This window comes from Alosa alosa, chromosome 15 (assembly GCF_017589495.1).
Source record: "Alosa alosa isolate M-15738 ecotype Scorff River chromosome 15, AALO_Geno_1.1, whole genome shotgun sequence".
NCBI classification, from domain to species: Eukaryota; Metazoa; Chordata; class Actinopteri; order Clupeiformes; family Clupeidae; genus Alosa; species Alosa alosa.
In genome coordinates, this window is record NC_063203.1 from 18,466,100 (window position 1) to 18,489,126 (window position 23,027).

At 40.5% G+C, this 23,027-nt stretch overlaps 2 protein-coding genes across 7 annotated transcripts; both read left to right on the forward strand.

Annotated features, from left to right (window-relative positions):
- The first annotated feature begins 616 nt into the window (after positions 1–616).
- Positions 617–9,433, forward strand: fosb (FBJ murine osteosarcoma viral oncogene homolog B). 5 transcript variants are annotated; one of them, XM_048265057.1, is made up of 6 exons: positions 3,065–3,362; positions 3,542–3,699; positions 4,777–5,112; positions 5,307–5,414; positions 5,753–6,052; positions 6,199–9,433. In XM_048265057.1, the coding sequence occupies exons 2-6, from the start codon at positions 3,577–3,579 to the stop codon at positions 6,229–6,231; spliced, it is 900 nt and encodes a 299-aa protein (XP_048121014.1). In that variant the 5' UTR covers positions 3,065–3,362; positions 3,542–3,576; the 3' UTR covers positions 6,232–9,433. The 5 variants fall into 5 exon arrangements, with proteins under 5 accessions (XP_048121012.1, XP_048121014.1, XP_048121011.1 ...); XM_048265056.1 differs by having other exon boundaries at positions 3,066–3,362; positions 6,953–9,433; XM_048265055.1 differs by lacking the exon at positions 3,065–3,362 and adding an exon at positions 617–676 and having other exon boundaries at positions 5,753–9,433.
- Positions 9,434–13,930: 4,497 nt separating this feature from the next.
- Positions 13,931–20,162, forward strand: c15h19orf47 (chromosome 15 C19orf47 homolog). 2 transcript variants are annotated; one of them, XM_048265595.1, is made up of 8 exons: positions 13,931–14,002; positions 15,428–15,515; positions 15,597–15,711; positions 16,705–16,786; positions 16,954–17,067; positions 17,287–17,436; positions 17,636–17,718; positions 17,976–20,162. In XM_048265595.1, the coding sequence occupies exons 1-8, from the start codon at positions 13,984–13,986 to the stop codon at positions 18,510–18,512; spliced, it is 1,188 nt and encodes a 395-aa protein (XP_048121552.1). In that variant the 5' UTR covers positions 13,931–13,983; the 3' UTR covers positions 18,513–20,162. The 2 variants fall into 2 exon arrangements, with proteins under 2 accessions (XP_048121552.1, XP_048121553.1); XM_048265596.1 differs by having other exon boundaries at positions 17,287–17,361.
- The last annotated feature ends 2,865 nt before the right edge of the window (positions 20,163–23,027 follow it).

Consider the following 23,027-nt stretch of genomic DNA (forward strand, 5'->3'; position numbering starts at 1 on the left):
CTGAACTGTTCCTTCTGATGAACATCACACACATTCCCTAACCCATACACATCTGTCTAAAATCAAAAAACACATTCCCCCATATTACAGGCTGTTCAAATGGAAAGGGGGTTTTGCTGGATTTAGGGGACTTCGGGGATAGCTCAATGAACAAGTCCACTCCACATTATATTAAAAATACTGAATCTAAACACAACACACCCTGTGGAGTCTAATCTTCTCTACCTATTCAAGGGCCTTATTTTTTGCGTTCTATTTTGTTTTGTTGTTAATAAGGAGGCACGGGCCACTTGGTGAAAATATTGTCATATAGCAAGATATCTATGTGCTATTACAATAACCTATTTTATCCAGGTAAATATTCCAATAACCGTTCCTTCTAAATGTCAAGTGTTCGTAATCTATCAGTGGAAGGTAGAGATTACTTGCATTCGTTGAGAACTGTTTAGGCTTTGCATGCTTTTTGTTTGGAGTGATAGAGCCTAAACGCAGCCCTAACTGATCACATTTGCATTTGCGTTGCAAACTACATAACATAAAGCATGTTGCTAGGCACTGTATCAACATTGCAATACCCCCAAACAAATGGTACATAACACCTGGCAAAATGCTTTCATGTAGTGACAGATTCTATGCTTGAATAACAAACGTGCATGTAGGGTAATTGAATAGCCGGGTAAGTGTTTACAGTACAACTATTTTCTAGGAACTATTCCTTAACCGGAAACGAGAAAATACATGTTTGACGTTGTTTGTTGGCTGGCCAAACATCACCACGCACAAGTTATTTAGCCAACACAATGATAGGTCGGTTACTATGTAGTACAATGAAACGTTAATAACACAGTGAATAGCTAACGTTACCTTGATAATAACTATTGGCAACGTAATGTATCACACACATGTCCAATAACCAGATACCCCTTGCCTTTCATAAGCTCACATAACAAGATAAGCTAACGTTAAAGTTAGCTGTCGAGACGAATTGTTGTATGTTAGCATAACGTTAGAGTATCATGCTAACGGTAACGTTAGCATTATCGACACTCTAGCTAACTGTTAACAAGCAATACTCGCAACCCGATGTTTCCTTACTGTTGTCTTAGTGTTCACACTTTAAAAACAGCTAGCTAACGTTAATGCTCAACTTTACGTTTAACGTTAACACTTTACGCAATGCGATGACAGCGAATTGCTCTCCTATAAACAAACAAATAATTTGCACTCTCAGTATTCTTGGCCTTCCGTCCAAAAATTCCGCATAAAATGCACAGAAATAAAACAGTGTCTCAGACCTACAGTCGCCTGCATTCAACTTTGATCTTCGATTCTGCTCGTATCAAACACGGGCCAGTAGGCAGAAACAGACAGAACAGGCCTCGGTTCATGTGTCTCCTCCCCTTGCAGTTACCACGGAAACCAGTTGCTAGGCAACAAAACACAAAAAAAGACCAAAATCTGAACGTCCTTCGTCAGACGTGCTGGAACGGCGTTTCCAAGGCGACGGAAAGCCATACACATATTATGCAGAATGGAAGAACCACACTTGCATAGCATGGTTTTGTAACTTTAAGATGACACGACCACATGTTTTCGCATTTGTTTTACTTTATGTACAAAGTTGAGTAGTTCACACATATATGAGACAATCAGCTAGCGAGATATTGTACAGGCGGGAGGGTATTGGTAGTGTTGTTTATTCTAGTCCTGTCACTAGCAAGTAAGTTAGCGATAACATTAACGTTAGTGTAGCCTACACACAAACACTGCTAGCAAGGTAATGTTAACTCAGCAATAATTAGCAGATTAGCAAAAGGTCGCTATGGAATTGTAGTTTTAAATTAGATATAAAAAAAATCTGGTAGCGATATTACTCATCTCCGAGTACTGGACAGAAAACACATCATTGCTGACGTCCTGTCGCTGAGTAATTCATACGTTCCTCGCGCCCAAACTTTGGTTCAGCATGTCCTCACTATGACATTTTATTATAAGGTTTTTGTAATGTCTCCAGATTTTGTTGTCGTATGTCTCTCGTAAACCCCCGTGCGAACTCCCACTGTACAGATTGTCTTTAATTCCCACATAAATGTATGGCAATGAATGAATCATGAGCTGATGATGCTTCCAATGACAGCATTTTTGTAGCCTACTCGTCACGACAGTCCATATGTCCTAGGCTACCGAAGAAATCCCCTTGCTTTGTAAAATAGTATCTATATCTATCTTTCTATCTATCTATCTATCTATCTATCTATCTATCTAGGCTATCTATCTATCTATCTATCTATCCTCTTCGAAGAACATAGGCCTACCTATTAGGTGACATCCAAGGTTGACGGATGGAGCTATCCATTTAGGCTACTGTAGTTCCCAAAGCTATGCACGTTCAGACAAGGGAAGTCCTCGTCGAGTGGCCTGGGAGAATTTTTGTTTGGACATTTACAGTGGGAGTTCCTGATTTTCAAGACTGCCCTCCTCTCGAAGAGTCGCCCAGCAAGCAGTTTCCCACATAATGTCAACATAGGGATATCCTAGGCTACATTCCCGTTGTTCAATATAAATTGCATTTTGCAATTGGTTGTTTTTTTATTTGGGATTTTTATATAGTCTAGTTAACCTAGGGTATGAGAGATCAATCTCGGCCCCTTAACAAGAAATATTACTTTAGACATACTTTCAAGACCAACGTTCTTTTTTATTAGGCTACTGATTTGTGGGAAAATATGTTTCAGGGGAGAATGTTATTGTTAGGCCGGTGATGCATTTAAATGCTACATTCTTTTCCAGGCTCGTGGGATAGACTATATTTTTAGATTTTAAGATAATAATAAGTCAGACTATTTCTTAATAGTGTCTAAGACAATAGTCATATATATCACTGCCGTGGTAGAAAAGTAGCTATTTCTGCCAGCGAGTACTCGATCGGAGAGGGATTCCCTCAACGTCATTACCTAGGATACAGAAAACAAAACAAAGCTAGACAATACCATATTTGGGTATGTACGTCACTTCGGAAATCCCGAGGGCGGGACTAGGGGATACTACTTTACAATAGGCTTACTCCAGCGCTCTCACACACTTTCATTCATAGTTGAACCGCTACAGAACATTGAAATCATATGCTTGCACAGACACAACTCGCGGAATATTATGGAGTTTTAAGAGAAGAGATTCTGAGAAGAAATACCGCGGACATTGAAACGGATGTCTTATTTTCATGCGAAGGGACGTTATCGCAGAGGGTCTGGAATTTTGAGCGAGATTGATTCAGCAAGGAAAGTGGATTGCCTTTTGGGTTGCAACTTTTCGGAAATAAAGCCAATATATCTTGACAAAGAATTTGAAGAACATTTGTCAGGGTAAGTAGCCTAAGTTATATGCAAGAGAGATAATGTGACTGTTGCGAAAACCAAAGACGTTACACTGCTGAAGCTAATGTGTAGGCTAAGCCTTTGGTGTTCGCGACTTAGTGCATGTTGAGTTTTCTTTCTTTATTTTATAAGGGGAGTTCTCATCACATTTACACCTATAATCATAGGCTAGGTGTCCCGGTCTCTCGGCTCCGCCGGGGAAATGTTCCAAGGGTTCCCCGGAGACCTTGATACCGGCTCCCGTGGAAGTTCCTCTCCTTCTCTTGAGTACCTGTCATCTGTGGACTCCTTCGGGAGTCCGCCGACCACTAGCGCTCCTCCTCAAGTGAGTTTTAATTTTTATTTTTTGTCTGATATGCATGTGGTATGTTTCCTGTTGCCATCGAGACTGGTCACTGTTTAGAGGCGAACGTTTGTTGCATAATTTTACATTTACATTAGCTTCTCTGTAGGTTTACCCTACTGTTTGCAAGAGTTGCACACTTCATAGTAAAGCAGTGCGTATTGGCAGCTTACATGGATAGCATTAATAAAGGCCTAGGGCTACAGTATACAGTTCATCAAGTTTATATTTTTGTTTCAAGAGTAGCAAGATGTTGTTTGTGAAATTGAGAGAAACATTTTCCAGGTATGTTAACTTATCTGTTAATCTTCATACAAGTCGCGCTTCGCAACTTCATAGGCTTTAAACACATAAGGTAGGATGACTAGACTGGAACTCCGACGTACTGTACGTACACACCACCCTCGCTGTCCTCGCTCGCGTTTCAGGCTGCGCTATGACGTAAATGCGTTCTATTTTGGAGTGATACGTCGGGTTGCTAAGGGGAACACCGTGGGTGTGACGATGGGAGGAGTAGAAAGGCAGTAAAGAGGAACTACTCCAGAGCAGCGATTGGCTATTGTGTATTCCTCAAAGCTGTACGTCATTGATCCTGACACGTTTTACATGAATATTAATTTAAAAACTGACGCTGGCATCGCCTCAGTTCTAAATAAAGCTGGGACATGTTTAGAAGGCTGTGTGCGTATTGTGTAGTAGTAGGCCTTGCAACCCAGTGGATGTGCCTCTATTTTTAACTGTTGTGCAGCCTGCTTTAATATCCGTGATTTAGGCTATTATATATTTATAATACATAATTCAATTAAGTGGATACATCTAAAATATGAATAAAATGAGATTTCCATATGATATTCTGTGCCATGAATAAACTGAGCTGTTACCCATTTAGATTTAGCAGTAGGCTAATCAAAATGTATTTTAATCAGCTATAATAATTTAAGCCATAACACCAGTGACTTAATAGGCTATTCATCCTCCACATATCCTTAATGTTTCAGTGTTACAAAAAATTGCAGTGCTGCTTTCAAGGTTCTTTGCTTATTTTCCTGTGTCTCTCAGGAGTGTGTATCAACTGCTAGTGGTGTTGGTGCTGGCAGTGGGACAGCTAGCAGTGGAGCAGGGGTGGAAATGCCAGGTTCGTTTGTGCCTACGGTGACCGCAATCACCACCAGTCAAGATCTGCAGTGGATGGTGCAACCCACACTCGTCTCTTCAGTTGCCCCTGGCCAGAGTGACGCAGGAGCGTCCACTATGACCCAGCCAGGGGCCCTGGACCCTTATGATCTACCGGGACCCAGCTTCTCTTCTGGGTCTGGATTCACTCCACCAAGTTCTGACACTCCGGGTCCAGTTCGTCCATCTCGGGCTCGCAGCCGACGCAGTCGGGAGGAGAGCGTATGTCTGACCTAAATGTTTAGGGATCACTGCAAGTAACATAGATGCTAATGTCTGTGACAAGTTAATGAAAGCAGAGGCCTACAGATCAAAGTTGTATTTGATTGTATTTTGTTTCAAATACGAGGGGGTTTATGCATGCATGTTGCTGAAGAAAGGGGGAAGAGGAGTGATGTCAAATGTCTTACTTTCAGTTGACACCAGAGGAGGAAGAGAAAAGAAGAGTGCGACGGGAACGAAATAAACTAGCTGCTGCCAAGTGTCGCAATCGACGGCGTGAGCTTACAGACCAGCTCCAGTCTGTAAGTGATATCGTTCTTTCTGCCAGATGACCACACACAAGTCACCAGAGTGTTCATCAGTAGAATTATTCATAAATACGTCATAAATTACACAAACATACTTGATATTACATAATTGGTAATAGAGGAACATTGTAATTCATGAGTAGTTCAGACACTGTATAAAGATGCTAATGTGAAATATAGATTTACATTATACTGACACTTGTTTGAAGGAAATACAGCCTCCAGTCCAAAAACTGTCCTTTTATCGCCTATATTTTAAATGTTTGCTTGAAGCATGACAATGCAATAATTCAGATATTATCTCTACACCACTGTTTTTGCCATTCCCTCAGGAGACAGACATATTGGAGGAGGAGAAAGCCGAGCTAGAGGCGGAAATATCCGAGCTTCAGAAGGAGAAGGAGCGCCTGGAGTTTGTCCTGGTGGCCCACCAGCCAAGCTGCAAGATCCCCTACCAGGACCAGCCATCAGTGCCTCTCCAGCAGACACCTGTCCACCCGCCACTGACCACCGCCGTCTCGGTGGTGGGCCTGACTGTGAAGGAGGACTCTTTCTACCTGCCCCCTGCCTACTCGTCGCACCACCAGACGTCTACGCAGACGCAGCAGCTGCAGCCGGGGATGATGCAGGAGGTAGCCTTTTCTAGTTCTTTCTATGGGCAAGTTGAGCTGGCACAGGGCAGCCCATGTCCTGTTGCCACTGCTGCTGCTGGTGGTGGTGGTAACAACCCAGACGCCGGCTGCTACAACTCCTCATATACATCTTCATTTGTGTTCAGCTACCCAGAGGGAGCTTGCGGGGCCAGCGCTAACCAGTGGACCAGCAGTAGTGATCAGTCATCTGACTCCTTAAACTCTCCCTCACTTCTAGCTCTCTGAATGATGCCCAGTCTACTTACTCCATATCCCAGAATTCATATGCTCCAGCATACATTATTTTAGCCACAGTGGCTTATGGGAGGAAAAGTGCTGCACTTGGTGAAATTTTAATCCAATGGGTTGATTTTCAGAACCCAATTATTACACCCTATGCCATTGCTTGGCATGCCTAGGTTGACTTCTAGGTTGTCAGGGTAACGTTAGTCCTCTCTCTATTCAGATTTAATTCAGATGCATTTCTGTGATAAAATTCATGGCCTCTCTTCTCACAAGCTGTAGGTACATACACACACAGGCACACAGACACAGACACACACACACACACACACACACACACACACACACACATCCATGTGCTCCTCTTGTTGCCATTTTGTGTTTTCTTCAGTTTACATTATTATCTCCAACGCTGCCTGTTAGCGGAATGTGTTTGATGAGAAGTGAGGAAAAGGGGACTTGTAATTGGGTTATATTGATTTAGGCATCACTTCAAACTTCTCTCTTTGCATCTCTTGATTTGTCAAAGGCTGGAACTTGGAATTATGGGAACATTTTTTCTGCCTTTTTTTCTTGTCTTTCCTTGCAGTTTCTATCTGCCGCATCTCCATCTGTTTCTCCTATCTCCTGTCTTTTTGTCTCTGCTTCTCTTTGAAGTCCTCCACATGTGAGAACCCAACGACTCCCGACAGCCCCTGGGATCTTGACTGAGCTCCAGCCTCCTCAGAACCACTCCTTCCCCAGCATGGACCTGCACACTGAGGATCCTTGGAGCTTTTCACTCCAAACTGACCAATTAGGAACATTAAACCAGAGAGGGGGGAATCCACATCCACAGCAACTGACATACAAAATAGTAGGACTCTGCTACACGATGACAGGTCAAACGGATGAGATGAGATGTTTTCTCTTCATCTCTGGGTCTGCTGGATAGTCACCTTATTTCAACCAGCCAAGCTGATCTGTTTTCACAGATGATGTGAGCATTCCCAAGAAAAATAAGGCTTCAGTAGACTTGGAGCCAAGAATGAAATATAGCAAAAATGAATATATTAATAAAACTATTTTTAAAAAGAAATTATCAATGTCCCTCAGTATCGGGAAAGGCTGAAAAGTTGTGCTGGTCTCTGTGATTTTGTGTATAGTTCTTCTGTGTTGTATATTACTGTTTTCTGTTGTTATTGTGTATTACAATGATAGTGTTAAACTTGACTGAAAAAAAGAGGCATAACAGATGGTTAGGTGTTTCTTTATTGTTACTTCACAAGAGAACCCCTATTTGCTGATTGATTTCATGCAGGTGACATGCTGTGACATGTTGGAAGACAAAAAGTATTTAAGGGGTCTGGGAGAGAGCCCCTTTGCCTTTAGATAGGTGGCCTTTGTGATTCTGTGGTCTATTACAGGTTGCTGTTAACCTTGCGAGTAGATTTTTGGCTCTGCAGTGATTTTCTGTTGCAGGCTTGTAGGCTTACTGAAGTCTATACTTGTCAGTTTATTTCCTCAGAATAATACTCCAATGGTAAACCTAAAAAAAAAACATTTAATTAGAATTGTTAAAGAAACCTTTCTATGTGTGTGTGTTTTGACAAATCCTTGGTTTTAGAACATGAGGTAAAACTGACCTCCCATAGACAGCAACATTATATTCTCGTATTAAACTTCTAATGGCAAGATGTAATATACACACAAACAGTTAGGCTCTCATCACGAACATCATGAGACCCAATCAAGAACTGAATGCATGTAACCTTATGATATGCTCGAGTATTCCTCTGCTTTGCACTCAAATTAATGTTGTGGGTGGTGATATGTGTCTGTATATCCCTTTCATTTGATTTGAGAAGGTGGAATTGATTGGTTGTTGCCAGGTAGACAAACCAGCATAGTAAAAGGTAATTGGAGCAATTAAGCTATGGTTAGAAGACTTTCTGATTCTTGTTTATGCTGCAAGTGTGTTAAAATGTGTATTAATAATTCTGAAATTATAGTCTACTGCTAAGCCATGTTTGAATCCTGTCAATTTTCTCTAACTCTAAAACCATGCATTTGAGAAACTACACCAGAACCATATTATTTTTGTCATGACCACAGAATGACATGTTTTACCTTTGTGTTTAAGATTTAACATTGGAATATTTCTTTAAGGAAGTTACTGAGGGAAAGCGCAAAAAAGTTAGACACAAGAAGGAGAGTGTCTTTAAATATGGATCCTTTATTTTCCTGTGAATTGTTATTATTATTAAGTTTATTTTGAACATTTAAATGTTTGAGTGTTGATATGAAATTTTGTAATACCTTTGTTCCATCCATTTACTTGCGCCATTGCTGCCGAATAGATGATTTTTATTTTTAGCCTTACAGTAGTTTCTTTGTCTACTGTTGTCATTTTTATTAAGATAATTTCATCTGGTTTGGTCTGGCAACTTAAGAGGTTATTTTGTCCACTAAGCCTTTTTATGTCAAAAATATAGGTTTATATGCATGTGTGTATATATTTATATTCACACAAATATGCTAACATATGGTATATATATATTGTAAAAAATGAATATTTGAATATATAAAATTGCTATTTTTGTCAATGAATGAAAAAAAAAATGGGGTAAACAGTTCAAGTTTGTCTGATTTCAATGAAGATATTTTTCTCACAGAAAAAAAGAACTATAACCTCCCCTTTCCTCAAAATGAGAAGCACCACTGCCTTATCCGTCTATGCACAATAACACATATAGCTAGCTATACATTCATGGTTGCATGACATTATTGTCAAAAGTTATAAATGTATATGTGATTTTATACTGCTATCTTTGTTCTCCTGTAAGTTTGGTTTACTGAAAATTGGTCCAGTAGGCTAATATATCTATAGCCTATAACAGAAGAATGGTTAATGACACCGTTAGAATGTGACTATTGTTATTGGAAGATGGGGGGTTTTACAGTGGAAAAATGGCATCCTATAAATGGGTCATTTTGGGTTGAATTTATGGATCAACAGCACACATGCTGACCAAGGTTGAACCCATGTTTTCAGATTGGGATTTTTTCTAGAGGGTTTGCCTCAGATGTTGCCATGTATTTTGGGGCAAAATAAACATAAAAAGACCCTCAATATAACGTGAAGAAATACAAATCCAATTTATTTGGGAGTTTTTTTTGTCAGTTTTTGGAAAGTATTTGAATGTTTTATGTTAAAGACAGTTATTTTTTTTTTCTTCTGTATTACTGTAAAGCATCCTGCCAGTAGGTGTTTGACACAAAAGGACTGAGGGGAAAAAAATGATCTGGGTTTGTTCATCATTATCATTACAATATCTTGGATGGAAAAATAAATACCCATGTCTGGGTTAACAGTACTGCTGATGACACCTTGATACTTCCCTCTCTTCCTATGTGAATAGCACTTAAGTGAACAGATGCCTATACTGTTAAAGGCCTTTTGATATTACAGTCAGAGGTTCAGTGCAGGCAGAAGATTCTTAAGTGGCGCAAAGAACAAAAAGCATTTAGCTTCAGGTGTGGTATCAGGCGCCAGATTGGTGAAGGTTTTAAACCCACTAATTGGTTCACCCAAACTCACATACAAAGATCAATGTGGACAAAAAAGTCCCCCATTTCTTATTTCAAGTCAACAGAAACACATGAGACCTAAGATATTGTGGGCACACAATGGCTACCTCGTGGTTCTTGGAAATCTGACAAGAATCGGAGCAGCCAGCTAATGTTATTTGGAGACATCCCCTTATTTTGAATTCAAAAGCCGATTTTCACTAATTTTCCTTTGATCTTTATTCGATCCCTCTCATTGTGGACCTACTCACATATGCCATCTGCTGCCTTTTTATAGTATTGCAGCAATGTATTTGCACATTTAGAGTGGTCTCCAAGCCCACAAACTAGCTCCCCACTTGTTTCTGAGTAACACAGTCACAGCAGGTAAACCTGAAAAAAATCCTATCAAATTCACACAGAAGGTGAAGGAGTTGAAACGAGTGTTAAAATGCATACAAAGCTTATTCAGCTGTTTTGGGTGGAGATGGGAATGCATGCTATACAATATAAAACATTAGGCTATCAAAGTAGCTTGTCAACGTAGCTCTTGGAGGAACAAAAGTTGGAGATTATTGATTTAGAACATCTTAGTTCATTGCAATTGGTAATGTTTATTTCCCTTATGAGATACTATTTTGTTCCACATCACATCTGGGACAGGATGATCTCTGCGCTTGTCCTAAGAAATGCATATTCTCCAGGCCACTTTGTATTGTCTACAGCCAAAACAATGCAGACAAGTCATACATCACAAGCCTTCAAACTATGTCCACAATCATGTTAAATTATGGTGCAACAAAACTCATAGACATTTTTTAGATTTTTTGCTAAAAGCTATTTTTCCTTTTTCCCTTCTCTTTTAGTTTCTTTTTGCAGGCTTCTTGTAGGCGTTTTAGTTTTTAGGCTTTTAGGCTTCTTGTATGTGTTTTTAGACTTTTTTTTTACTAAAATAGGCCTATGGAGCGTAGAAAAATAACCAGGGTTTACTGCAAGGTAAATTTCTGTATACTAAAGTCATCAGAAATTCTAAAAACTATATTAATATTCAACTCTTAGATCTGAATTTCGACATATAGAGCCTTGAGCCCTGAATAATGCATTCTAGTTTATAAGGGTATTACTGTAAGTGGTCTCAAGTGATGGACCACTGATGCTATTGAAGCAGAAAGTACAGGGAGTTGCTGAAGTGATGCCATTCACCTGAAGGATGCAGTGGTGAGCAAAGCAGTACAATGGACCGACCCAAGCTGGGGTGAAACAGGGTCATGCCCGGGGTGAGAGCAGGTTGGGGCTGAGTCACGTTGTAACAGACTATTTGTGTGGTCTATTTAGTTATGTGCAGTAATACAAATACACATACAACATGATATGTTATGTGCCCTATATCTGATGTTATGGGTATTAGTCTGCCACAGTAGAGCTAACTCTAAGTGTTGGTGCTACATCTTTGCAAGAAGTTAAATAAAGAGTTGAAACGTAACAGAAGACTTGTGAGTTTCTCTTAACTTCACAGTATTCGGATGAAGGGCTCCAGCCTTCCAGCTCAGTGGCAGTGGCCTCTTGGCAGGCGAAGTGATCTCTGTGAAGTGATCTTCCTCAGTGGTTCCTTGTTGGTGGAATGAGTTGCCCAGTGCTCTCTGTTCCTGTGTGAGTTTTGGGTCTTTCAAGAAGGGTCTAAAGACATGTCTGTTCAGCATACACCTAATTAAGCGGTTCTTATGAGTTATGGTTTGTATATTATAGTATTTATTTCATTAGGCTATTGATCAATATCATTGATATTGCATTGACATTATTGTTTATTATTGCAACTCCTTAATGTAGTCTGACCCATTTTTTTAAATTCTGTTCATTGTTCATTTTAAGTATTATATTGTTTTTATTTGTAAATCGATTTGGACAAAAGTGTCAGCCAAATCCCATAACAATAACCATAGGCCAGGGTGCTCACAAGACTTGGTGATGAGCTCACAGGCCTGGAGGTTGAACTTGATCATTGGATCACTGTAGGCCAGGGATGTCAAACATAAGGCCATGGGGTCAAATCAGGTCCACCAGCAGGTTTCGTACGGCCCCTCAGATGTTTTGGGTAGTAAAGGAAAATTTGGGGGAAAAAAAAAGATATTCATCCATTTGTTTTTCAACAATGTGCAATGGCAGTATTTTCATGAATTGATAAATTGATTAAACCTAGCACTATAAACCATCCTCAGGAAGAAAGAGGATGAATAAAACTGACATGGTAGTCGGGTATTTCAAGAGAGAAAGAGCAGTACAGTATATGACAGCAGTACATGATTTATACTTGTTTGCTCATAAGTGTGTATAAGAAGTCATCAAACAACACTCTGATACCCATGCAGAAAAATGATAAGGACCATGACAATGTAGGCCCCCATGATGTCTCACACCAACAAATCCGGCCCACTGACTAAGGGCCCGTCCACACGGAGACGCTTTTTAGGTTAAACGCAGAGGTTTTGCTTCGTCTTGGCGGCGGCCCAAAGCGAATCCTGTAAACGCACTGCCCGAAACCGCACTTTTCTGAAACCTGGTCCCAGAGTGGAGAAATCTGAAACTGTAGCCCGTTTGAATTCGTTAAGACAGCGAAACCGCACATCCTGCTTGCGTATCGATGATGTCATCGCCACACCTCAGCTGCCCTGGACTTGCACTTATAGTATTGCCTAACAATACTAGTTTTCATACATGACATTACCTACGATTACACTCCGTAAAATAAATATCACAACTGGTGCTGCGCAGCGCCGATAGCTTATGACTTGGTGGACTGAACACTGTTTTTTCCCAGTGTTTTTTAATGCATTCTAGCTACTGTCAGGGATTCACGTCAGTGAATATGACTTTGACACCCCTGCTGTAGGCCTTACCTCAAACAGTGATCTTCAGAAAGCTCCAGAGCTTTTCTAAGCTATTCAACATCATTCCATCATTTTTTGCAGGGAATGTGTGTGTGACTGGTCTGTCTGTCTACACTTTTCAGTTATCTCCTTTAACCCTTGTAAGGTGTTCATGTTTTTGTTACTTAGCCAATGTTCCCGGGTCTGGTGGGCCCACCACATTATTAGACTTCTTCATGCATTGTTCTCTCTCTTCATATTGAATAACATAGGTGGCATAGTGGCACTAACTGGGAAGGAGGTGTATTGCACTATACCACATGAATGATTTTCGTTTTTTGTGAGAAATTGAAGAGTAAACAACGTAACAAAAATAAAAACAAGATTTTTGATCGTTATTGATGCTTTTGCTTGAAAAGTAACAATTTTGTAACTTTGTGTGGGAATAGCAAGTGCAGAAAGACAACATTCCCGCACACAGACACGCACACATACAGACACACAAACATAGACACAGACACACAGACACACACACACACACACACACACACACACACACACACACACACACACACACACACACACACACACACACACACACACAGCGGAGGAGGACACGGTTAAGGTACACAACACCAACAGATCCTATGACAGACAATAATCTAGTTGTAACAATCTTACTACACAAGCAGGTTGGCCAGCTAACAGTGAATTAGGCCTACAAGAGTCCAGCAGATAACCATGGCCTGTACAAGAAGTTGTGTGGAATCTTGTGTCAGATAAGGTCTGATCTTGCTATGTTGTAAAGGATAAACCGACATGATTTTGCAATTGAGGCTAGGCTACATGCTCAGAGAAGTTAAGTTGGTCATCAATTAGGCTATGACGCCCAAGTTATATGTCAATCTAGTTGGGGTTAGTGAAGATGAGTTAAGCTGGATATTAATCTGTTGGGGAATAGCTGTTTTAGCTGGAAACACCAAAAATTCAGTTTTTGAGAGATTGAAGGTGCCGATCTTTCATCCAGACTGAAGTATCATTAAATTAAATTAATTTATAAATTATAAAATATGCACCAAGACCATTGTATATTTAAAAACAACCAAGCTGTCGATATGGTAATTAGTTGAAAACAATATTTCAGTTGATTGACACTGATGGGATAAAATACTTTTATCTTGTTCAACCGGAAGTTTGGTCGCTTCCGGAACTGCATTTTTAGCTCCACCGGAAGTGTCTGGGTGCATCAAAGAGTCACTGAGCATTGCAGTGAAGATGGCGTCAGAGAAATCAGGTTAGTGTGGAAAAAAAGGCCTGATTTTCAACACAGTCTCATGGTCAAGTGTTTTATTTGTGGGTTGATTGGTATAGCACAATATCTACACTGTTGAATTAATCTACAGCCATCCAGTTAATATCCAAAATCACAGTTGAAGTTTGAGTGAAACGTGCCATTATCCTGCTAGCGGACAAAGCTATGATACCTCGCTACTGAAAGTTGGTCGAAAAGACCGGCAGAAAAGTGACTTCAACGTTGAACTTTCATTTAGAGAGTATTTAGAATTTATTATTTTGCAGTAACTGCTAACGTTATTGACCTTGTTATCAAAGTTAAAAGTCCTGCCAAAAATCTGTTTATGTGGCTAATACATACAATTACAACTTGGCTAGTGTTAGCTCATTTGGCTGATGTTAACATCCTATTTTGATGACTGTAATGGCAGCTAGCTGGAATCATTTGTTTTGTGTTAATAAGTGGTATGTTAGCGTCAAATAGCAGACGACTAGTGATGCTTTGGGTGTCGTGGATTTAAGTAATAGTAGTAATAGGCCTGCATGTGTTAGTGTGACATGTTAATGGTAGCCTATAAAGCGCATTGTTGATGCTCTTGTTAGATGTGCTTTCATAGATACGTGCTGGGTCAGATCAATTGGTCAGATACGATTTAGGATGTTGGCAGGTGTTACATTCCTTTGGTTTAAAAATAGTCTACTATACTGGTTCTCTAGTAGCTCATGAGTCATGAACTAGCATGGGAGTGGTGATCTGGCAACTGTTCGTAACATGTAAGGGAGGGGGGTCCTACCACCAGTGTACCTAGAGAACAAATTTTGCGTGTATGTAAAAAGTGTAATGTTAGTCGTGAAATTTGTATGTTCCATTGAAACTGCCACAACCCACGTGTTGGTCATGTATCTTCATAGTTCCTTTCGAATGTGTTTGTAAAAATGTATATCTTGCCTCATCTATCACAACATTGGGGGTTGCTTGGTGATTGCTTCTGCTAGCATTTGTCTAGTCTGAAGATACATGACGTTTTGACGTCTTAAGTTTGTGCTGTAAATCCGAGCAGAGCTATTAGGAAGGGAAATGGTGTAGTACGAGAGGAGAGTAGTGTCACCTAACTTTATAAAGTTTATAGCTATCTGAATATTTCTGGGACAGCACAGCTAGCTAAGGATGTTCTCTTCGGATGCTTGTTTAGCTGGTTAGTTTAATGTGAGGTCATTCATTTAGATATCACTAAATAAAGCTTCACTAAATATGGAGTGCCATTTGAGTATTCTAGGGTTTCAACTGCTGTTATGACATTTCAAGACAGTCAATGTAGTATTTGTGTTGCTGTCAGCTGGTCGTTTGCAGCTGTCAGCAAAATAAGGATAAACACAAATTCAGAATTACGCTATGTAAACAACTTTTTCCACGTTGTTCTTCCAGCCACTTCGGAGTGGATTCAGTTCTTCAAAGATGCTGGGATCCCACCCAGTCTGGCTGTTACCTATGCAGTGTCCTTTGTAGATAACAGGTGAGTGACATTTCCCTCGTCACTTCCATCATTCTCAAAGTTTTCTCTGTGTGTAAGTAAACGTATTTTCCTTTAATGTAGGATACAAAAGAATATGCTCATGGACCTCAGCAAGGATATCATGATGGACCTGGGAATCTCTGCTATTGGAGATATCATTGCCATTCTCAAGCATGCTAAGGTGGTCTACAGACAGGTAAGACAACTCACTTTAACATAATTTACATGATGGTCATGTTTACATGATTACATGATAATCTGAATGGCCAAATGAAAATGGCATGGGATCCATTACTCACATTGTCACACAGGGACATGCAGAATGTTCATGTTTTTAAAGAGTTCAAACCATTTGTTGTTCCTCAGTGGTATTAAAATATCATGCTTAACTGTGATCGTTTTTCCACCAAAAAAAGCTCTGCCTCATGAGCCCGAAAAGGCAGTTTTTATGATGGAACATTTTCTCATAAGCAAACCCAGAACACAAACCTCCTACTTTGTGTAGACCAAAAGAAATTATAAGTTTACTAATTGTACAGGACAGACAGACCCTCATATCGTGCCATTCTTTTCTAATTAACGAAAACATCCCGAAGCCATTGTTCAGTTGGAGGAAACATCTGTTTTGTTTGATGATGATCCTACTGAAACAGCATGCCTGTGGAGAAAATGCATAATCGTGGTAAATTAAGAAGAGAAGCAAACAATAGTAGTGGTTAAGGAGCTGGGCTAGCGTGCAGTAGCCTGAAAGTTTTGGGTTCAGTTCCCGGCTTCCACCGCTGTGCCCTTGAGCAAGGCACGTAACCCCAAGTAGCTCTGTGGACAATGTAATCCCTTGTAATATAGTTGACATATATAAGTCACTTTGGACAACAGTGTCTGCTAAATGAATGAAAATGTGTAAAATTAAAAATGTACTGAAATTTCTATCAGCTGTACATCATACTAAACTCATTTTGATTGTGTACATGGTGTTTGCTTTTTATACTTGACATTCCTGTGCCACAGAAGATTGTTTTGTTTTGACCCTGGGCCACACAACATGATTTTGTTTGGACCCTTTTGCATCTACTTTCTCTAGAAGTGTGTTGTAGGCGTGAGGGACAGGAATTGACACTACTTTCAGTGAAAAATCAGAAATGGCAGTGAAGTGAGTAACTTTTGCCTTTCTGTTTCTCTTCTACTGAAGGATATGTGCAAGATGGCCACTGACGCCATTAACTCCGGACAGACCAGTGTCCAGGCTGAGCTGAGACGCACTGCGAACACACGTGAGTGTTTTTCCTCCTCCTCCTCCTCCTCCTCCTCCCCCCCTTCCACTGACTGAGAGAGACACCCTGTCCATGACTAATAGACCTCATTTAAAGAAAGAGGGCCCACTCATCAAACCCAGAGTATAAATAGAATCCCTTTGCACCCTTTTCTCCTCTCTGAACAGCTGCCACCCGCATGATAGCCAGTGCTCTAAGCAGGGATTCGCCACCAAGCACGCCTGCGCAGTGGCCTGACAACCGTCTCTCTGTGACCGTGTCCAACAAGGGGGCCAAAGGAGGTAAGGGTAAAGAGACACCTGCTTGGTGCTCTCCATTCATGACATTTGAAAAGGAAAACAAAACGTAAAAAAGGGACACAAAAAGAAAATTCTAGCCTGCTGTGCATGTTTTGGGAATCGGGATTAGTGATGACCATATATGCCTACAACATAAGAGATTTACGGTATTCTCATGTAGTCTGGTTTTTAACAGATAAACATTTTATGTGTTTTCCTCAGTTGCATCGAGTGAGCCAGCCGAGGAAGGGAATGGCCTGCCAGTGAAGCGACGGCGTGTTACTGCAGAAATGGAGGGCAAGTATATTGTAAACATGCCAAAGGGAACAACCCCACGCACACGACGCATCCTTGCCCAACAGGCCAAGAAAGGTACAATCCTTTTCTTGAGAGAATGAGCACAGACTTGTTCATAAAGTCACTGACATTTCTGATCTGTCAACACACAGATCTAGAAACCAGAACATTTAAATGTTCTTTCCACAAATTGATGTCTAAAAGTGTGTTTGGTTTGTCTTGGTGAAATGAATGTTTGGTTCATTGTTTGCTCTTGATACTCTGTACCCCACAGGGAAGGGCCTGAAACGCACCTCTGTGTTTGAGAGACTCGGGGCTGAGTCAAAGGCAGACACTACACCCTCAGCAGCTGCCAAGGTAAGCTAAGTCAACACATTCTTGAATTTCCCCTGGGGATCAATAAAGTATCTATCTATCTATCTATCTATCTATCTATCTACATTGATGCTGAACATAAAAAAAAAAAATATATTCTTTGAATTTCCCCCCATATCCATTGCGGAAACTGAAATATGTGCAGAAAAATAGCAAAATCTTTCACGTCATCTTGTGTCGTTATCGTAATCCTGAAGTCTGTCTTACCTCTTTTTGTCTCTCCTCTCCCCCACATCTAGACCACAGGCGTGTTCAGTCGGCTAGGTGGTGGCCAGGAGGACGCTGGCTGGAGAGATGGACCCAAACCAGGTGCTGCTGAGGAGGAGGACGACGATAGTGACGGTGAAGGCTCTGTGCTCCAGTACGCAGGCGTGCTCAAACGGCCTCACCTCTCCACAAAGAAAGAACTGGCTGCTACCAAACCAGCTGCTACCAAACTAGCTGTTACCAAACCAACCAAGACGGCCCTGAGCAGGCTGGGCAACAAAGTGAAGGTGCCCCCCAACGAGTCCTCTCCTCCACTCCCTTCGTCTACTTCCTCTGTTCTTGAAGGGGGTCCCAAGCGGAGCATACTGCAAAGACTGGGAAAGCCCCCCAAAAGTGGCTCTGGTTCCCTCAGTGCCTCGACCAAGCCGCTCCACTCCGACACTTTGCCCTTGGCTAGCCCCAAGGTCAGCAGCAGCACAAGTGCTGCAGGCTCAGCAGACTGCCCCAATGCCCAGATGGATGCCATGGTGGTCAGTGTTTTTAAGAGACTAGGTGCCAAGAGGACCTAAGTTGACATATAAAAAAAAAACAAATCTCAACTATTTCTCCACCACTCCTCACTTACCTCACGTTACACAGGCAAGACAATTTTGGGCAATGGGTTTTCTTTCAGATGTTCATTTGCAACAAATGAGATTCATTCAGATTGAGTCAATACATTTACAACGGAGTTAGTTGAAGGTGTGAGATGCAAAGTAAAATCTGAAAATAGTTAAAAAAGGTTATATGATGGTGGTTTGTTTCGACAACCCTGTATAGGCAACATAGCGATGTAATTTACAGACCTGCATTTTAATGGTGTGGAGAATGCAGCCCATACTAGCACCTGATTCCCTATAGGAGTTTTTATTGCCCTGACTTATTCCTGAATTCTCTTATGCTCCCTTCTAAAGCATGTCGTGCTAGATCTCACCATACCTCTCCATTCTCTGACACAATTATTGGATAGTGGGAAACCAACTCTCAACATTATGGTTGCAGTTTGCGTGGACCAGAGCTCAACACCTTGGTTATCTTTATGTGTGTAGAATGCTAACATTGCATGCTTATTTTCAATTTACATCCAATCAGGAAATGCATATCAGTGGCCAAGTGCCACTTGTTTATTGTTTGTTTGTTGACTGTTTGCTAATATCATGCAAATCATTGTTTCCCTTTCAACGCTTACCGTTTTTTGTTTTGTTTTTTTTTTTGCTCTTTTTGTGGCCAATTTTAAAAAACTAGGTAGCCCACATATTAACAGCATTTTTCAACTGCACCATTATAAGATACAAGATATTTTACACCAGAAAACTGGAAGATATGTTCCACTGATACCCCATTGTCAAATGTATCATCTGAGATATGGTACTGTTACTGGAACTTGGTTGTTGGACCAGCAGCACTGTTAGATAGTTTTCTGACATCCTGTGGCGCAGTGTTCCATTCTGTTTTGGCTATATAGACAGCCTTTATACCAGCAGCTCTGTTATGCCCCTTGGGTTTCCAACTCTGCATATTTCATATCTTTAGTAGCCCTCTTGGTTAGCTGAGCACATTTTATTTGGCAAGAAGAACATTTTAATTACCCTGCTTTCAGTGCTGACCCTGTGGCAGTATTGAAAACCTGGTGACATCGTTTTCCCACATTTGTTTTTTGCCCAACGACAAAGGAATTGGCATTTTTCGTATTATTTTGCCATGGCCTTGTCATTCATGGAGAAATTGGAGTTGTTTGTTCCGTCACTACCAATATGATGCTAACTGCCCTTAGCGTGTAAGCAATGTTAGCTGGAGGTCATTTTTTGTTAGCACAGTTGTGAGTCGTTTTTTATTATGGTGTGTTGAGAGTCTAATTTCCGTTAGCACATTTATGAGATTCTTTTTATGTTGCACCAATATTCTATGACACTCATTGTTCTCAATGTGTCTTATTGGAAGGGGAACCAGAGCTAGACCACCAGCAACCACTGGCTCATGTTTAAGCTTAAGAAAGTGCAGTTGAAGAATACCCTAAGGGTTTACACGTTTCAATTTTATTTTATTGTTTTTATTCGGTAGTCTTCTGTCATATTTTGAAATGTCTAAAAGAAGAGTTGTGTGGCAGTGGTTTTGGTATTTTATAAAAATCATGTATTGAAAACCTTGTGTAAATTGTAGATAAAATGTTCCCTGCCCTTTTTGTAGCGGTGTCTCATATTTTTATGTGAAAATGTTTTGGCGTTTCTATGGACATTGAATGCCATTTTTCACAAATTAGGTAATCTGCCCAAAATTGTCATCGGTCTCGATGATTTCAAGTAACTATTGAGTGATATGACGGACATTTAATCAAGTGATCAGCACGACAATGTACTTTTATTTAAGTAGATGAACAGTGATGAGTAACTTTGTAGCAGGCAAAACGCATGTCAAATTTTTATTACGCATGTTCAGTGTTGTAGGATACCCTTTATAGGAACAGGAAAGTGACAATTACATTCTTTTGTCTAATTATAATAGTGTGAGAACTGTAAAACAAATGATACATCATTGAAACAATATACGTTTAAATTCTTTTTTTTTTTTTTTTTTTTTAAATGTAAAATATTTTTTGGGCTTTTTATGCCTTTAATTAGATAGGATAGTGGAGATTGACAGGCAGAGAGTGGGACAGAGTCGGGGTGGGATCCGTAAAGGACCACAGGGCGGGAATCGAACCCGGGTTGCCGGCGTACGGTGCAGGTGCCCCAGGCTGGGGCCTCGTTTAAATTCTTACTAAACATATTATTGCAGCAATATTTATTGTTAAAGATCATACAAACGGTTATAAATAATTTACTTTCACTGGTTATATAATTCATGTCTTACTCCTGCTACTAAGCTGGCAAAATACATGGAGGTTCCTATCAAGGGAAATCCACCGGGTCTAGTTTCTTAGTAACCAATAGTCTCAGAGTGCATGTCTGTTTGTTGTCAGGATACTTTTTGTAAGTCAACACAAACCCCTGGTTACTCAAACACACTAGTTTTGATGGTAGGAATATTCTGCTTTACTTTTGAAATGAATATTTAAAGGCATGCAAATACCACTGTCCTTGCCTTTCCCTCTGACTGGAGGTACTGCGTAGTGGGTGAGTTGCATGTTTAACAGTGATCGTGACATTCAGGTAAAACATTTGAAAATCATTCTTTAAAACTTGCCCATGGTTTTAGGCCTTGCTAATGTAATAGTAACCAGCTGGTACATAGCAGTGCATTGTGTGTTAGGGTGAAACCTCGCTCCTGATGCCTTAAGAGACGAGCTAGTAAGAGACACTAGCACCCATGGGCTTTTAACTCCCTTGCTAGTGTGTTACACTAACAACCCATCAGAGACATATTTGTGTTGTACACAGCAACCTTCAGTGATTCAGAAAGTATTTGGACCCCTTCTCTTGTTTTGGTGTGTTGCAGCCTTCTGCTAAAAGCATTTGAAATTCATGTTCTCCCTCATAGCCTGCTATCAATACCCTGTAATGACAAAGCAAAAACAGAATTTTAGGAGGGGGGGTTTGCAAAAGGGCAACTGAGCTCACACTGACATTAATATTTAGACCCTCGACTCAGCACATAGTTGAAGCATCTTTTGCAGTAATTGCAGCTGCGACTTGGGCATATTGGGACAAGATTTTCTGCCATTCTCTGCATATCCTCTCAAATGGTCAGGTTGGTGTGAAGACATTTTCAGGTATCTTCAGAGAACCCAGATGTGACTGGGTTCAAAGTCCAATTGGTCTCTGGCTGGGCCACTCAAGGACATCCACCGAGCCATCCCTGCTGAAAAAAACAGCCTGACCAGCTTGAGATGGTTTGCTGGTTGACCAGCTTGTTTGACCACCATATGATGGTTGATCAGCTAGACCAGCAAAACACAGCTGGTTTACCCAGCTTACGATGGCAAATTAGCTTGTTTTGGTTGTCGTACCACCTCAGCCTGGTCGTTTTAGCTGGTGTTGCTGGTCTTATGTTGCAGGTTTAGCTGGCCACGCCAGCTTATGTTGGTCATTCTATAAAACCAGCATGACCGATTGCTCAACTTGGCTGGTTTGCAGCTCTTGGAAGTGTCCTGTTTGTGACAAACTTCTTTGATCTTGGAATTATGAAGGGCTCTGAAACTGTCTTTGGCCAAGCAGTGTCTATCTACATTGTGATTTGTGTGCCTTTCCAAATAAATCACAGGTGGATTCAAGCAGACTGTAGAAACATAATACATAAGACTTATGTATTAATAAGATCAAGTGAAGTGGGAGGCACCTGAGCAAGTGTCAAAGCAAAGGGTCTGAATACTTACCTTTATCATCAATGTGATATCTGGCTATTACATTTTCCGTCTACATTATTTTGCACGAATATCAAAATCCTTCTTAAGTTTTGTAATGGGGTAGGTGGAATAGTGAGATGTGTCTGCTACATCACAGCAGCACATGCTAGCCTACTGAATAGCCTACTTGAATGCACGGTATAGCTAGCTAAATGGCCTTGCTAGTTTTATCTATCTAGGCCATAGGCTTTTTGCTCTTGGAGCAATTATGGTAGTGAAATGTACTTATCCGACAGCATTTTATCATAGGGTTTATGTAATTGGAGAATTAAATTCTTTAACTTCAAAAGGTTAATGTGAGAACAAAGGGGTCTAGGCCACAATTATACTATTTTAATAGCCAACAAACTACTGAACTTGGTCTATTGTTGAAACAAAATGAAGTTAAATGACTGCTTCTGTTATGGATATTATTTTCCTTTCAATAGTTCAAATAGACTGTGGAAACTAAGGCCTTATTCATATGCACTTGTGGCCGTTTTCTTCACCGTCGACCAAATTCCGCAGTTGTAAACATAGCCTACAAAGGCTACATAGGCTATTCATTTCACAACCAGAAGGCTACCGTTCAAAAACGGGGAAATACGATGATGGTTGGAGCCTAAAAAAATTGTCATAGGCTCCAAATGAGTTCTTTTCGATAAAAAAAAAAAATCGCCATGCTGCCTGCTAACTGTAAATACATTTCGTGATAGTCATAGCC

What these genes read in the sequence shown, in the direction of transcription:
- fosb (XM_048265055.1), top strand. Translation starts at nt 3,577, where the DNA reads ATGTTCCAAGGGTTCCCCGGAGACCTTGATACCGGCTCCCGTGGAAGT. An exon ending in GACGCAGTCGGGAGGAGAGC is followed by an intron (nt 5,113 to 5,306) that starts GTATGTCTGACC and finishes TCTTACTTTCAG; the next exon opens with TTGACACCAGAGGAGGAAGA. An exon ending in TTACAGACCAGCTCCAGTCT is followed by an intron (nt 5,415 to 5,752) that starts GTAAGTGATATC and finishes CCATTCCCTCAG; the next exon opens with GAGACAGACATATTGGAGGA.
- c15h19orf47 (XM_048265595.1), top strand. An exon ending in TGCCCAACAGGCCAAGAAAG is followed by an intron (nt 17,437 to 17,635) that starts GTACAATCCTTT and finishes TGTACCCCACAG; the next exon opens with GGAAGGGCCTGAAACGCACC. An exon ending in CACCCTCAGCAGCTGCCAAG is followed by an intron (nt 17,719 to 17,975) that starts GTAAGCTAAGTC and finishes CCCCACATCTAG; the next exon opens with ACCACAGGCGTGTTCAGTCG.